The 14,595-nt window shown below is 44.5% G+C and overlaps 1 protein-coding gene across 4 annotated transcripts in view; it reads right to left on the reverse strand.

Moving 5' to 3' along the window:
* Positions 1-226: 226 nt before the first annotated feature.
* Positions 227-14,595, reverse strand: part of PLEKHM1 (pleckstrin homology and RUN domain containing M1) — a 39,715-nt gene continuing 25,346 nt past the window's right edge. For all 4 annotated transcript variants that reach the window (XM_089657544.1, XM_089657542.1, XM_089657543.1 and 1 more), the window contains 4 exons: positions 13,701-13,894; positions 11,988-12,051; positions 8,670-8,827; positions 227-4,699 (listed from right to left, as the gene is read on the reverse strand). In XM_089657544.1, the coding sequence (XP_089513670.1) occupies positions 4,591-4,699; positions 8,670-8,827; positions 11,988-12,051; positions 13,701-13,894 (525 nt within the window). In that variant the 3' untranslated portion in view covers positions 227-4,590. The remainder of the gene's footprint in view (positions 4,700-8,669; positions 8,828-11,987; positions 12,052-13,700; positions 13,895-14,595) is intronic.

Consider the following 14,595-nt stretch of genomic DNA (forward strand, 5'->3'; position numbering starts at 1 on the left):
CAGATATAAGATATATTATACGGGAGTGACATCACCGCTCTCCAGATACAAGTTATATATACTGGACATACTGTATAATGTTCAAATTATTAAAGACGTGGAAGATATGAGGTGAGGTTAAGGGACTGTCTTGTATTCATCTTTCTTTATACTGGAAATATAGCACTGGAGGAATCCGGAAACGAATCTGAACACTTACATGAAATAAAACACCACATACACACCATCATGGTAAATCTGGTTTATTGGCAGAATAATTTAAACCGATGAAAGGTTTGTTAGTAAACATTTGGCACTTGAGCTCCTCGTTTCTACTCTCCAGATAGAGGTTGTATTAGGTTACGTTTTCTGTGTCCTGGAAGGGAAAGAAGCTGCTGATCACCATAACATTACTGAGCTGTAAACTGCAACCTCCTAATCCAGCAAAACCAAGCTTAGGGAGGAAGATCCCAATCTCACTGCAACGTGACCAAGTGACTGTGGCCTTCCAGGCCATGTAAATATAATATAGATATGTCAGTTATTTCCCTTCTCCAGTAATGTGTCAGTCAGTGTGTGGGGATCATGGCACATTATGGGGTATTTATAAAGACTGGCGGTTGGCAGAATATTGTGGCATAGCACAGTATTTATAAAACTGGCAGCTGGAAGAGTTACGGTTGTTGGAGCAGTTGGTTAACCATGATCGGGTACTTATATAGATTGGCTGTTGGAAAAGTCATGGGACACGATGGGGTATTTATAAAGACTGGCTGTTGGAAGAGTCATGGGACAAGCTGTGGTATTTATAAAGATTGGCTGTTGGATTGGAAAAGTCATGGGACACAATGGGGTATTTATAAAGATTGGCTGTTGGAAGAGTCATGGGACAGGCTGTGGTATTTATAAAGACTGGCTGTTGGAAAAGTCATGGGACACGATGGGGTATTTATAAAGACTGGCTGTTGGAAGAACCATGGGACAGGCTGTTGTATTTATAAAGATTGGCTGTTGGACGAGTCATGGGACACGATGGGGTATTTATAAAGACTGGCTGTTGGAAGTCATGGGACAGGCTGTGGTATTTATAAAGACTGGCTGTTGGAAGAGCCATGGGACAGGCTGTTGTATTTATAAAGATTGGCTGTTGGAAGAGTCATGGGACACGATGGGGTATTTATAAAGACTGGCTGTTGGAAGTCATGGGACAGGCTGTGGTATTTATAAAGATTGGCTGTTGGGAGAGTCATGGGACACGATGGGGTATTTATGAAGATTGGCTGTTGGAAGAATCATGGGACAGGCTGTGGTATTTATAAAGTTTGGATGTTGGAAAAGTAATGGGACACGATGGGGTATTTAAAAAGACTGGCTTTTGGAAGAGTCATGGGACAGGCTGTGGTATTTATAAAGATTTGCTGTTGGTGGAATTATGAGATATAATGCGGTATTTATAAAGATTGACTGCTAAAAAAAAAAAAAAAAAAAAAAAAACATAGGATATGATAAGATCTTTATTGGGCCCCATGCACAGGTACACTTTTGTGTTTCTTACGTAAACTGTGGGTGTGAGACAGCTGCAGTGTACAGCTGCCCCTAGTACTAAATGACTGAATGCTAGCTATATGTTGGATATACACTGTCCTTTGCACGAGTTTAAATCCCAGTACACTCAAGAGTCACGTTCCATGATTTACACCCATACGGGTGCCCATGCAATTACAGTGTAATACCCTCGTACAGCTAGTATTGATTTGTCACTATGGGCGGTTGTATGCTGCAGCTGCCTTGTGCTCAGAATTTATGTAAGAAGCACAAAAGTCTCCATGTGCATAAGGCCTTAGGTTTGACTACTGGAGGAGTCAAGGGACATGATGGGGCATTAATAAAAATTGGTTGATTAAGGAGTCATGAAACATGACAAGGTAGATATGAAGAGTAGCTGCTGGATGGGTCATGTTTGGTAATTATATAGATAAGCTGCTTGAGGAATCTTTGAAAAAAATTGGTTGCTAGAGTCATGAGACATGATTGGTATTTATAAAGATTGGTTGTGGAGGAGTCATAGGAAGTGATTGGTATTTATAAAGGCTGGATGCTGAAGGACCCATGGGGCATAATAGGGCATTTATACAGATAGGAAGCTAAAGACGTCATGGCACATGGTGGTGTAATATAAAGATTGGCTGCTAAAGAAGTCATGGGACATGATGTGGCATTTTAATTAATTGGCTGCTAGAGGAGTTTGGACCATGATTAGGTCTTTACATAGATTGGTTGCTGGAGAGTTATGGACCACGATTGAGTATTTATATGGACTGGTTGCTGGAGAAGTTGGTTAAAGCAGAGGTCCAGTCATTTTTGTTTATTAAAAGTCAGCAGCTACAAAATCTGCAGCTGCTGACTTTTATTAAACACACACTCCCGTCCTAGAGTCCAGTGATGTGCTCACCCGCACCGTCTCTTCTCTCCCAGGTGCCGGCATCTCAACTGTGGGCACCAGGTTGTGACAGCTACGGTTTCACAGCCGGGTGCCCACTGCGCATGCACGAGTTGCGCTGCGAATCCTGATTGGTCCAGCAGTCTTCTGGGACCTGTGAAGTGTCCCAAAGACTGCAGGAGGAAGGAGGGGGGCTGAACTTCCAGCTCACTTTGCTACTGTGAACTGAGCTGGAAGTGGATACTTGTCAAAAACCAGTTATCCGCTTCTACTCCCCCCCCAAAAAAAGTGCCAAATATGGGAGTGAAGGGGGGGAGGCAAATAAGCAGAGCTTCTACTTTTGAGAAGAACTCTGCTTTAACCATGATTAGGTAGTTATATAGATTGGCTGTTGGAGGAGTTGCAGTACATGATTAGGTATTTATATAGATTGGCTGCTGGGAGGAGTTGTAGAACATATTTGGGCATTTATAAAGATCAGCAAAATCTATAATTTCTATTTTGTTGAACTTTAGGTTCTCCTCTGTTGTATAGAATTTTCAGAAAATAGTGAAAACAAAATAAAAAAGACTGAGGAGAGTGCCACCATCAGCTTCCTTCCACTCAGAGTGGAGTAAATTTCTTCTCCAAGTGGAAGGTTTTCCTTAAAAATAGAGGATATTTCAGCCACAATCCGTTGAAGTAAATGGAGGAACTACCTAGAGCAGCCGTGTAGGCCAAACTGTCAGGACCCAGATTTCCCTAAAATAGAAGTAATATATAATATATAGGACTGGCTCTTCATTTAGTGATTAGGTGAAGTGTTAATGCTGTGAACCCTCCTTGCTGTCCAATCAGGAAGTGTCCACACTGGGAACGTACTTCACTCAGAAGACAAGCAGACGCTCAAGGAGGCGGCTCTGTCCTCTATCTCCCATGATGCTTGGCTGCTACTCACTACTGTCTATTGTCAGAAAGGCACATGATTTATTAAAAAAATAAGATGAAAACTAGAAAAATATTCCAAACTGTAAACTTCGTATTTCCATAGAAATAATAACGAGTAACTCTTCATAATGTGTCAGGATTAGTGAGCAAGACAGTGTCCTTTCTGCCTGAGGCGCCATCCAAAGGTGGACAGTTGTCATATTAGGAAGAGGGGGTGTCCTGCCTAGCTGAGGTTCTGATGACAGATCGGTTTCTTAATACAAATAGTTCTCTGGCCAAAGCAGATATCATATTACATAGAAAGTGGGTATACAGCCGCACCAAGACTTAGATGGCAGACAGTTCTTGTATTAGTTAGGAAAGGGGTCTTCTGCCTGGCCAAGGTTCTGATGGAGGACAGATCTTGTATTAGTTAGGAAAGGAGTGTCCTGCCTGGCCAAGGCTCCGATGGAGGACAGATCTTGTATTAGTTAGGAAAGGGGTCTCCTGCCTGGCCAAGGCTCCGATGGAGGTCAGATCTTGTATTAGTTAGGAAAGGAGTGTCCTGCCTGGCCAAGGCTCCGATGGAGGACAGATCTTGTATTAGTTAGGAAAGGAGTGTCCTGACTGGCCAAGGCTCCGATGGAGGACAGATCTTGTATTAGTCAGGAAGAGGGCGTGTCCTGCCTGGCCAAGGCTCCGATGGAGGACAGATCTTGTATTAGTTAGGAAAGGAGTGTCCTGCCTGGCCAAGGCTCCGATGGAGGACAGATCTTGTATTAGTTAACGGGTGTCCTGCCTAGCCAAGGCTCCGATGGAGGACAGATCTTGTATTAGTTAGGAAAGGAGGGTCCTGCCTGGCCAAGGCTCCGATGGAGGACAGATCTTGTATTAGTCAGGAAGAGGGGGTCTGCTGCCTGGCCAAGGATCCAATGCTGGATAGTTCGCACAGGTGTGACATGGAATAGGTTGTTTAAGTGGTGGAAGACCATGTATTTACATGTGGAGACCAGACACACAGAGAAACTTGTCTAGGCAGTTCGGGTCTGTGGATATAACGGCGTGTTTCTTGCAGGTCATGGCTAGGAAAAGCAAGGGTCCACCCCATTAGCATAATGCACCATATCCACATCTTCCTTCATTTCAGAGTTTATACACTACATACACACAGGGAATATACAGTCTATATACAGGTATAAAGTGACAGGCAGCAGCAACTGTATCTTCCACACCGCAGGAAATTGTCAGTCAACAACTAAGGCGCCTCACAACTTCATCCCCTCATCCTGGTACCTTCTCCTCCGCAGGCACCGCGGGCACTCTGTCTGCCGAGCCTTACATGGAATATGGAAGACTGCTTTACATTCAAGACACCTATGAGAGAAGAGACAGGGTTCAGATACTGCCATCTACAGGACAACACAAAGAATGACAACCTGTCCTGGGACAGGAAGAACTGGCTCCATAATTACGTAGATCTAATTGTCAGATTAGAAGCTGCCATCAGGGATGATGTAATCAATCACTCTGACCCAAGCAAAATTTTCCATAATTTATCAAAAAGGGTCTTAGTTACTAGCATCCAGAAATGTTGCATTCCTATCGCCCGATGCCTGGGATATGTAGTTCTAGGTGCCGGGTAGGCAGTTTCTTTCTACCTTTAGCCCTGCTGCGGGCAAGCAGCAAGGCTCACCTGTGAGGTGAAGCAATTGGCGGCAACACTGCCACCGATTGCTTCCACCCAGTGCCAGCCTCTCCACACCCCCGCCGTAAGGTCTCCCAGGCTCCACTTGCTCATCTGCGGGCCCTGCTAGCCGTCGGCTAGAGGGGAGGGAGTAAAGCAGAAATGTCCACTCCCCTCCTGTTCTTGTGCTGACTCAGAAGTGACATTATGATGTCACTTCCGGGTCCCCCAGGAAAGAGCAATCCCCAGTGGAGTAAAGGGGAGACATCCAGGGTCTTTTAGACCTTGGATATCTCAAAGAGAACCTGTCACCAAAAATAATCACATAAGGTTTTTTGTATTATTAAAAAAGGAAAGTTACACCCAAGCACATACCATTCCCCCCCCAAAAAAAAATTTGAGGCCCCCACAATCACAGATACGCACATACAAACGTAAAAGCACACGCTGGGGTGCCTACACATGGAACAGTCGACTGTGATACACATGTCCCATATCGCCACGCATGCCAGGATTAGAGCAATAATTCTAGCACCAGACCTCCTCCATAATGATAAACTGGTATACGGAGCTTTAAAAGTGTCAACCTATAGAAAATATAAGGTACTGAAGTTCGTCGCCATTTCACGAGCGCGCACAAATTTAAGGTTTGACAAAGTTGAATATTTACTCGCTTCAACCTCATCTTTTACATTTTACAAAAAAAAAAAAAGGCAATTTATTCCCTTTTTTGTGGCCTAAAATGAACTTGCTTGTATTTTTTTACTGAAATATTGCGGTAATATGCGACATAAAAAATTGGAACTACCACTATTTTATTCTCTAGGGTCTCTTCTTTCAGAAAATATTCAATATTTGGGGGTTTTATGTAATCTTCTGGACTAAATTTTTTTTTTTTTTTTTTTATAAACGTGTGCAAAAAAAATGCAAAAACAGCTCTGGCAGCAAAAGGGATAAAGGATAAGCTGGACACTCTCTTTCCTGACAAGCAGCCAATCGGTGCTCATTACACTTCAAGGTCTCTCTCCTCCCTGCTAGTCCCTTGGTGCGATGCTGGAGAGAGGCAGGGAGGGGAGGAGGAGACATACAGCGCAATGTTAAAAATATTACACGCTTAAGTCGCCATAAAGCCTCTTTTGTTTTTAAAAGCCCGACATTCCTAAAATCAGCTCCAATTTAACCTCCTCAGCGGTATAATTCGGTCAGAGGCCTTCCAGCAAGCGCGCAACGCAGGAAGGGATGCTGCCAGCAAAAAGGAAGAAAAGGATGCTGAAAAGACTGCAGTCAAACCTGCCGCTACACCAGGATCATTGAACCATGAGCAGCGCCTTGAGAGTATCATGAAGAAAGCGACATTTGAGGAGAAGCCCGAGAAGGATTTCTTTGGCCGGCAGATAGTGAAAAAAGTGGCTTCCACTGTTACAGTGAGTTCAAACCAAGAGGATCCCATAGAGAAGAAGATTGGAACGGCCGTAGGGAACAGCGATGTTTGGTTTCGATTTAATGAAGGTGTTTCCAACGCAGTGCGGAGGAATGTGTACATTAAAGACTTGTTGTAATTTTTACATTTTTTTGTAAATAAGAAAAAGGTATAATTTATGAGACTTTTTCCCAGAATGACAAGGACTTGGAGCATATATCGATTTGTGTTCTCAGTGGATATTTTTGTATCAAAGTTGAGATTTTCAGTCTGTTGGACTGTACTGCTTATGAACAGGTGAGAGCTTTTATCTCCTCACTACATGAAGCAAAGTTTTTCCTATCAGTTGAAAGCAAGCCTTTTCTAGTTTTGTATGAAGGTAATAAACATTTTCTATGAGCTGTTTTTATATTATTCCTTCAATGCAGGCTTGGAACATTTTAGTTACTGCGGGCAGCACATACAGCCTCGCCGCTGGCTATCCCCGCTTCAGACGATCCTGAATACGGCTGCCAGACTTATTCACCATTCCAACCGCTCCATCTCCGCCACCCCCCTCTGCCAATCCCTCCACTGGCTTCCGATTGCACAACGGATCAAATTCAAAATCCTAACACTGACGTACAAAGCTGTCCACCATACTGCCCCAAACTACATCACCGACCTAATATCCAAGTACCACCCAGCACGCACACTGCGCTCCTCACAAGACCTCCTTCTCTCTAGTTCCCTGGTCTCCTCCTCCCATGCCCGCCTCCAGGACTTCTCCAGGGTGTCACCCATCCTCTGGAACTCCCTGCCCCAACCCATCAGATTATCACCTACTCTCCTCTCCTTTAGGCGCACCCTGAAAACCCACCTCTTCAGGGAAGCCTACCCCATCCCCTGCTAACTTGCCGACCTCCTCCACTCTTCCTACCACTCCATCCCCCACAGCTATCTCCTCCTGTGCCAACATCCCCTCCCTCCTAGATTGTAAGCTCGAGAGAGCAGGGCCCTCGATCCCCTCATGTTTTGCATTGTATTGGTATTGTTCTGTCACATGTTCTGTCCCCCTTTGTAATGTACAGCGCTGAGCGAACCATTGGCGCTTTATAAATACTGTATAATAATAATAATAATAATAATAATAATTCTTTCCGATCTTTTGTGCTGAAAGCGGTACCTTTTTTTGCATGGAAATATGTAGTTTTTTATTGTAGGCTGTAATTTTTAGGAATAACTCACTGAAATCTGTCTGAACAAGAGTCTAGTAAACATCCCGGGTATGATAAAACTTGAAACACGAAACCATAAATTATAAATTTAATAAATAATCATAAAAAATAATATAATAATAATACATTTAATTCAATAATATAGTCAAACCAAAAACACTGAAATTTGAAATACAGAGGCAAATTCGCACATCGCTGAGCAAAGTTGCAAAATCGTTTTCAGTGTCTGATGATGAATTTCCCCCACAAATCATTATCACTCAATTCTGCAAGTGGTTCTGATTTACTATCGCTGTTCTAAAACCGCTTTTGACGTAAAAGGGACGCTTTTTGGACGCCATGGACTTTTCTAAGTTTCCAGGCAGAAAAAATGCAGGCAGGGCGCCGGACAAAGCAGTACGGACAAAATATATGTGAAATGCATTGAAACAGCAATGACCGCAAAAATGACATTTTTTAAAAATTTCAAATTTCCCGCCGGTTCCGGCACCCGTACGTCCCGACGTCACAGGGACCGGAACACAGAAGCCAGATGCTGGCATCGGCCGTAGGAGATGGCCGGGGACGCTGCAGGGGACACATCGTGGGAGCGAAGGACAAGGTAAGTGCTGCAGGGACCTCCTGAGCAACGCCACATGGTAAGCCCGAGTGTAGCTCAGGGTTACCGCTCTTGGTATTGAAATTTTCCCCCGAGCTACACTCGGGAAAACCGCTAAGGAGGTTAAATGAGTTTTTGATTTAAATTTTTTTTTTTTTTTTTTTTTTTTTTTTTTTAATCGGGACAAGTAGATTGTCATGAGGCACAAGTAGATTGGGGCCCCGATTTAGTCCCTGGACTAGTCGTTTTTTCAAAAATTTCCACACCCCTGAGCATCAATTCTATTTTTACTCAACCCATGGCGGAAATAGGAGCGGTCCCTAGGTGTAACAAATATTATTATTAGAATACATTTATATAGCATCAACACTTTGCGCAACACTTTACAAAATAACACACGGGAATTTGGAATCCTAACGTCTCACCTGCTGGTTGTGTCAAACTGGAAGGGGTAGATGATCTCATTGCTGTTACATATCTGACAGATGAATCCTCTCTGACTGCACAGATCACATTGAAAGACATGACTGCAGGCAAACTCAACAGCAGAATGAAGAAAAGGTTCAAACAGTCCATCAGCGATCTGTAAAAAGACACACATTACCACATCTGCCAGAGATATATGGAGACTGCATTACAGCATCTGCAAAAATATTTCACCCACATAGCAGATTCCTAGGATACAGAGCTTTAAGAAAAAGGTTTATAAAAAAGACCTTTACATTTTGGTAGGTGAATTAATAAAAAAGAAAAAAAAAAAAGAAAAAAAAAAAAAAAGATACTTACGATCAAAGAATAATATTAGAAGATGGGGACAGCTCTGATTATCATCTTAAGCCGGCCATACATGGATCGAAATTTGGTCGGCTCAACAGGAACTGGCTGAATTTCGATCCATGTATGGGCACTGTGGTTGCATGAAAGTCAATCTACCAACACACTTCTTTAAAACCGCCCTGTCAGATATTACCTACACAATCAGCACTGCCGGTTATAGCCTGCAACACTGATCAGTGTATTCTGACAGGCTTCCAGTTGTCAGAATACAAAGACACAGTGGGGAGGATTCCCCCCATCGATATCAAGTGTGTGGATGAGGGAACCGAGTCAGTTTGAACACCAGTTCACCGAGTCACTGGTTAAACAAAAAAAAAATTTAAAATAAATTTAGGACTCATCTATGGGCTGCCTTAGTTTTAACCGCAGGTAAGAAGCTGTATTGATACAGACGTAAAGTGTTACTAAACATGCTTGTTATACTCCTGTGGAAGCTAAGGGGTCCCCTTCTACTGTCCCCGTCTTATCTCCTGATATGAACCTGTGTGGAGTCACACTGCACCTGCCCAGTTTGGTGTGTACTGCTAGAGAGGTTTTTTTTTTTTTTCTTGGGAGAGTGCATGTGATCAGCACAGGGCCAAGCAGCACTGTCCAGACAAAGGTCAGGGGTTCTGCATCATCCTAGAGCAGAATGAAAACTCCTCCTGCAAGCTCTAACATGCTTTGCTGGAAACTGATAGAAATCACAAGACTGCTCAAACTGCTGATGAGAAAAGGTATTTAGCAGTTTATATTTACTAAAATAATTGCACGTTCATGTTCTGTGTACTGTGGGAGACCAGATATAGTGAATGCAGGGTCCGGGGAGACCGGATATAGTGAATGCAGGGTCCGGGGAGACCGGATATAGTGAATGCAAGGTCCGGGGAGACCGGATATAGTGAATGCAGGGTCCGGGGAGACCGGATATAGTGAATGCAGGGTCCGGGGAGACCGGATATAGTGAATGCAGGGTCCGGGGAGACCGGATATAGTGAATGCAGGGTCCGGGGAGACCGGATATAGTGAATGCAGGGTCCGGGGAGACCAGATATAGTGAATGCAGGGTCCGGGGAGACCAGATATAGTGAATGCAGGGTCCGGGGAGACCAGATATAGTGAATGCAGGGTCCGGGGAGACCAGATATAGTGAATGCAGGGTCCTGGGAGACCAGATATAGTGAATGCAGGGTCCTGGGAGACCAGATATAGTGAATGCAGGGTCCTGGGAGACCAGATACAGTGAATGCAGGGTACGGAGAGAGCAGATACAGTGAATGCAGGGTACTGGGAGACCAGATATAGTGAATGCAGGGTCCTGGGAGACCAGATATAGTGAATGCAGGGTCCTGGGAGACCAGATATAGTGAATGCAGGGTCCTGGGAGACCAGATATAGTGAATGCAGGGTCCTGGGAGACCAGATATAGTGAATGCAGGGTCCGGAGAGAGCAGATACAGTGAATGCAGGGTCCGGAGAGAGCAGATACAGTGAATGCAGGGTCCGGGGAGACCAGATATAGTGAATGCAGGGTCCTGGGAGACCAGATATAGTGAATGCAGGGTCCGGAGAGAGCAGATACAGTGAATGCAGGGTCCGGAGAGAGCAGATACAGTGAATGCAGGGTCCTGGGTTTAGTAACACTTTAATAGGTAGTCCCTGCCACTTAGGACTCCCGATACTCAGCCCCTCTGCAAGCTATTTGAATTTTTTAAATGTCCGCCTTTCAAGAAGTGCCAACACACCACACAAAAGGAGCCATAACAGCCCTCTACACCTCACATCGGGAGCGCTGACAGTCCCCACACCAAACGTCAGCAGACCTTACAGCCCCATCACCGCACTTAGGGAGTGCCGACAGCCCCCAGAGCACACATGGGGAGCCCTAACATCCCCTCACCACACACCAATATCCCTGGCAGCCTCCTCACCACACAGTGCACGGATATCCCTGACTGCTCCTGCACCACACACCATTGTCCCTGACAGCGACCTCCTCACACAGTACAACCCAATTTCCCTGACAGCTAACACACCACATAGCACGCCCTGATATTCCTGACATCTCCCATACCACACATCGGAGTTTGTTTACTAAAGCTGGAGAGTGCAAAATCAGGCTCACTTCTGCATAGAAACCAATCAGATTCCAGGTTTTATTGCCAAAGCTTAATTGAACTAGCTGAGGATGCAAGCCAATTGGCTATCATTCACAGGTGCACCAGATTCTGGGTGAACCTGATTTAGTAAATCCCCCCAGTGTGTCCCGATATATCCCTGATAGCTCCTGCAACACACAGTGTGACCCCGATATCCCCGACAGCTCCTGCATTATACAGCACAGACCAGTATCCTTGATAGCCCCCTCACCCCACCACACAGTGCAGCACCCGATATCCCCGACAGCCCTTTGACTACAAAGCGCTCACTAATATACCGGACAGCAAAATCAACACAGTGTGCGGTTATTCCTGAATCTGCCATCATAAAGAGCACCTTGAAATCCCTGATAGGTCATGGACCACACAACGCACAAACCTGTAGTCGATGGGAAAAAAAAAATTTAAAAATGGGATTGAGCCACGTCAACGGAAGCTGAAGGCCGGTGCTGAGCACTGACAATGCTGTTTGACTTTGCTGGAAGTAGGCTGTTTACTGGCTGACACACAACCTTCTCCCTGACTGGCACAATTTCCAGGCCAGGGACACAAAAAACATTGAAGCCAGAGGATCATCATGAGAGCTGGACAAGGAAGCGACATTTGCAGCCTACACATCACCCTGCACAGGTTTCCTTTATTGAATGGCAAACAGTGACCAAGCTTCAGCTAAAATTCCCGACAACCCAAATCTACAACATTCAAAAAGTGATCCTGATGACATCCAGGCAGTTATTCCTCAGACAAGACAAATTTTCCATACCGCACCTGTCTAAGGTCCCGCAAGCTGTATGTGTGAGCACAGTCCAGAAGGTAGTTCCGTTGATCCAAACTGAAAAAAGAAAAAAAATTTAACAACCCATGTTATATAGTATACAATGTCTAGAACCCCCCTGGCCGGAGAAGCCCGGCACAGTTTGTGGCCAGTATTAGGTCTGCAATTTATAGTCCATAAGGGCTGCATGAAACCACTAAACTGACTGGCTGTTTGTCAGAGAGAAACACTCCAGACACCTCCCATGTAACAAACCCCCAACTTCCTCCCCTTACCCCTCAGTTACTCATTCTTGTAAAATTCCCCTCCCCCACCCATATACTAACACGCGATTGCCATACCTCTCCCCCACCTATACCAGCCAATTATCACTGCACATTTCTCATAGCCGTTTCCCACTAGGGATGCACCAAAATTTCAGCCACCGAAACATATCGGCCAAAAATAGGTGTACTCGGCACTTTGCCGATAGAAAAACATTTAGCCGATGCAGGTGCCGATACAGGGGACTGTGTGTACTGCAGATGGGGGGGAAGGGGGGGGTTGGCAGAGAAAGGCAGGAGAGGAGCAGTGTATACAGTCACTGGCTATCACTATACATCAGTGCCAGTTTTTAAATGCAATTGCTGTGTTTTTTCTTCATTATAGCTCAGAGAATCAGCTGTCACTTTTCCCAAGCTAAAAGAAACAGTTTATTTTTAGTTTCTTTACCGAGCTAAACTGGTGAAGAAAAGAAAAATAGAAAGACGGAAATTGCATTTAAAAAACAGCACTGACCTATAGTGACTGGCTGTCACTATAGGTCAGTGCCGGTTTTTAAATGCAATTGCCGGGTTTTTTTTTTCTTCATTATAGCTCACAGAATCAGCTGTCACTTTCCCCAGCTAAAAGAAGTTTACTTTTATTTTAAAAAGCCAGCACTTGCATTTAAAAACTGGCATGGACATATAGTGACAGCCAGTAAGGGAACCTCTCTGTATACACACCATCTCCTGCCCCCCTCCTCGCACACACTACCTCCCCTCCCCCCCTACAAAGATGGCCTGTCACTCATATGCTATCACATAGGGGACTATTGGTCCCCCATGTGATAGCAATAAAATCATAAGTAAAAAAATAAAGTTATATATATATATTTTTTTTTTTTAAACACAATTTTATTTCTTCACCAACTTTGTTTCTTTTAGCTCGGGGAAAGTGACAGCTGATTCCGTAAGCTATAGTGAAGAAAAACACACACACTAGAAAGAAAAAAAAAATTGGAGCTCCCCACCCCCACATACGCAGACATTTTGGTTCAGCTTTTGGCTAAATGCATTCTGAATTTTCGGTATCGGCTTCGGCCCCAGAATATTCATCTCGGTGCACCACTATTTCCCATCCATAACTACCCATTTGTGCTCATTCCCAATACTCCTGCCCCACCCATATCTACCAATTACTGCACGGTATATGGGTAGTATCAGTATAGAGACAGTATCAGTACAACAGCGTACCATATATCAGCAGTGTGTCAAGGGAGCAGAGTGGACACTTTTCTTATGACTAATATTAGGCTACAATAAAGAAAAAGTAGTATAGGAAAAGTCGAATCAATTTATCCATCATTTGTTGGGTCTCCCCCACGTCATTAGATATATCTGCCCCGGATGCCACTGGTCTCCCTTCTGCCTCCTATTCCACCAACTGTGACATCAGCTGCTCACCTGTTGCTCAATTCCTGCACAGCTCCGCTACGACATGTCATCAGATACTCCCCGAGGAGACGCAGCTTCTCGCGGTTGCGTTCGATCTCACACATGATCGTTGTGTGCTGGTAAAGACTTTCATTCAAATATTTCACATTAAAAAGTGGCTCATTCTGCACCATTTTTAGGAAGTTTATGGCTTGTCGGGACACCTGGAGCAACAAATATAAATTAGAGTGAGAGATCCCCATCATTCCTCTAAAGAGTCTTCATCAACCTTCCCTTCATCTCTGGCTATCCCATGTACCTATTGTCAATAGTGACACACAGAAGACAGACATCTCCACCATCCCATAAACTGAGGACATGTTCTTACAGACTTCCTTTTATTTCTGACATTGCGTGTAGCAATTTTGACAGTGACCCACTGAGCGCAGAGATGTCTTCACCAATTTCCTTCCATCGCTGACCATTTCATGCACCCGTCCTGACTCTGACCCACTGAGCGCAGAGATGTCTTCACCAATTTCCTTCCATCGCTGACCATTTCATGCACCCGTCCTGACTCTGACCCACTGAGGGCAGACATGTCTTCACCAACTTCCTTCCATCGCTGACCATTTCATGTACCCATCCTAACTCTGACCCACTGAGCACAGACATGTCTTCACCAACTTCCTTCCATCGCTGACCATTTCATGCACCCGTCCTGACTCTGACCCACTGAGGGCGGACATGTCATCACCAATTTTTTTTCATCTTTGGCCATCCCATGTACTTTAGAATAGTGGACTGAATGGCAAATGGGACCCAAGGTGCAATTTACTCTGTATCTATAACTGGTATTGTCACAAAAATCTATGACTATTCTACCAACGGGGCATCTGGGTGATGTGTATACTGCTACAGGTCT

The sequence above is a fragment of the Staurois parvus genome, unplaced genomic scaffold (genome assembly GCF_062004578.1).
Source record: "Staurois parvus isolate SC_StPar_1 unplaced genomic scaffold, SC_StPar_1.0 ptg001008l, whole genome shotgun sequence".
Lineage (NCBI taxonomy): Eukaryota > Metazoa > Chordata > Amphibia > Anura > Ranidae > Staurois > Staurois parvus.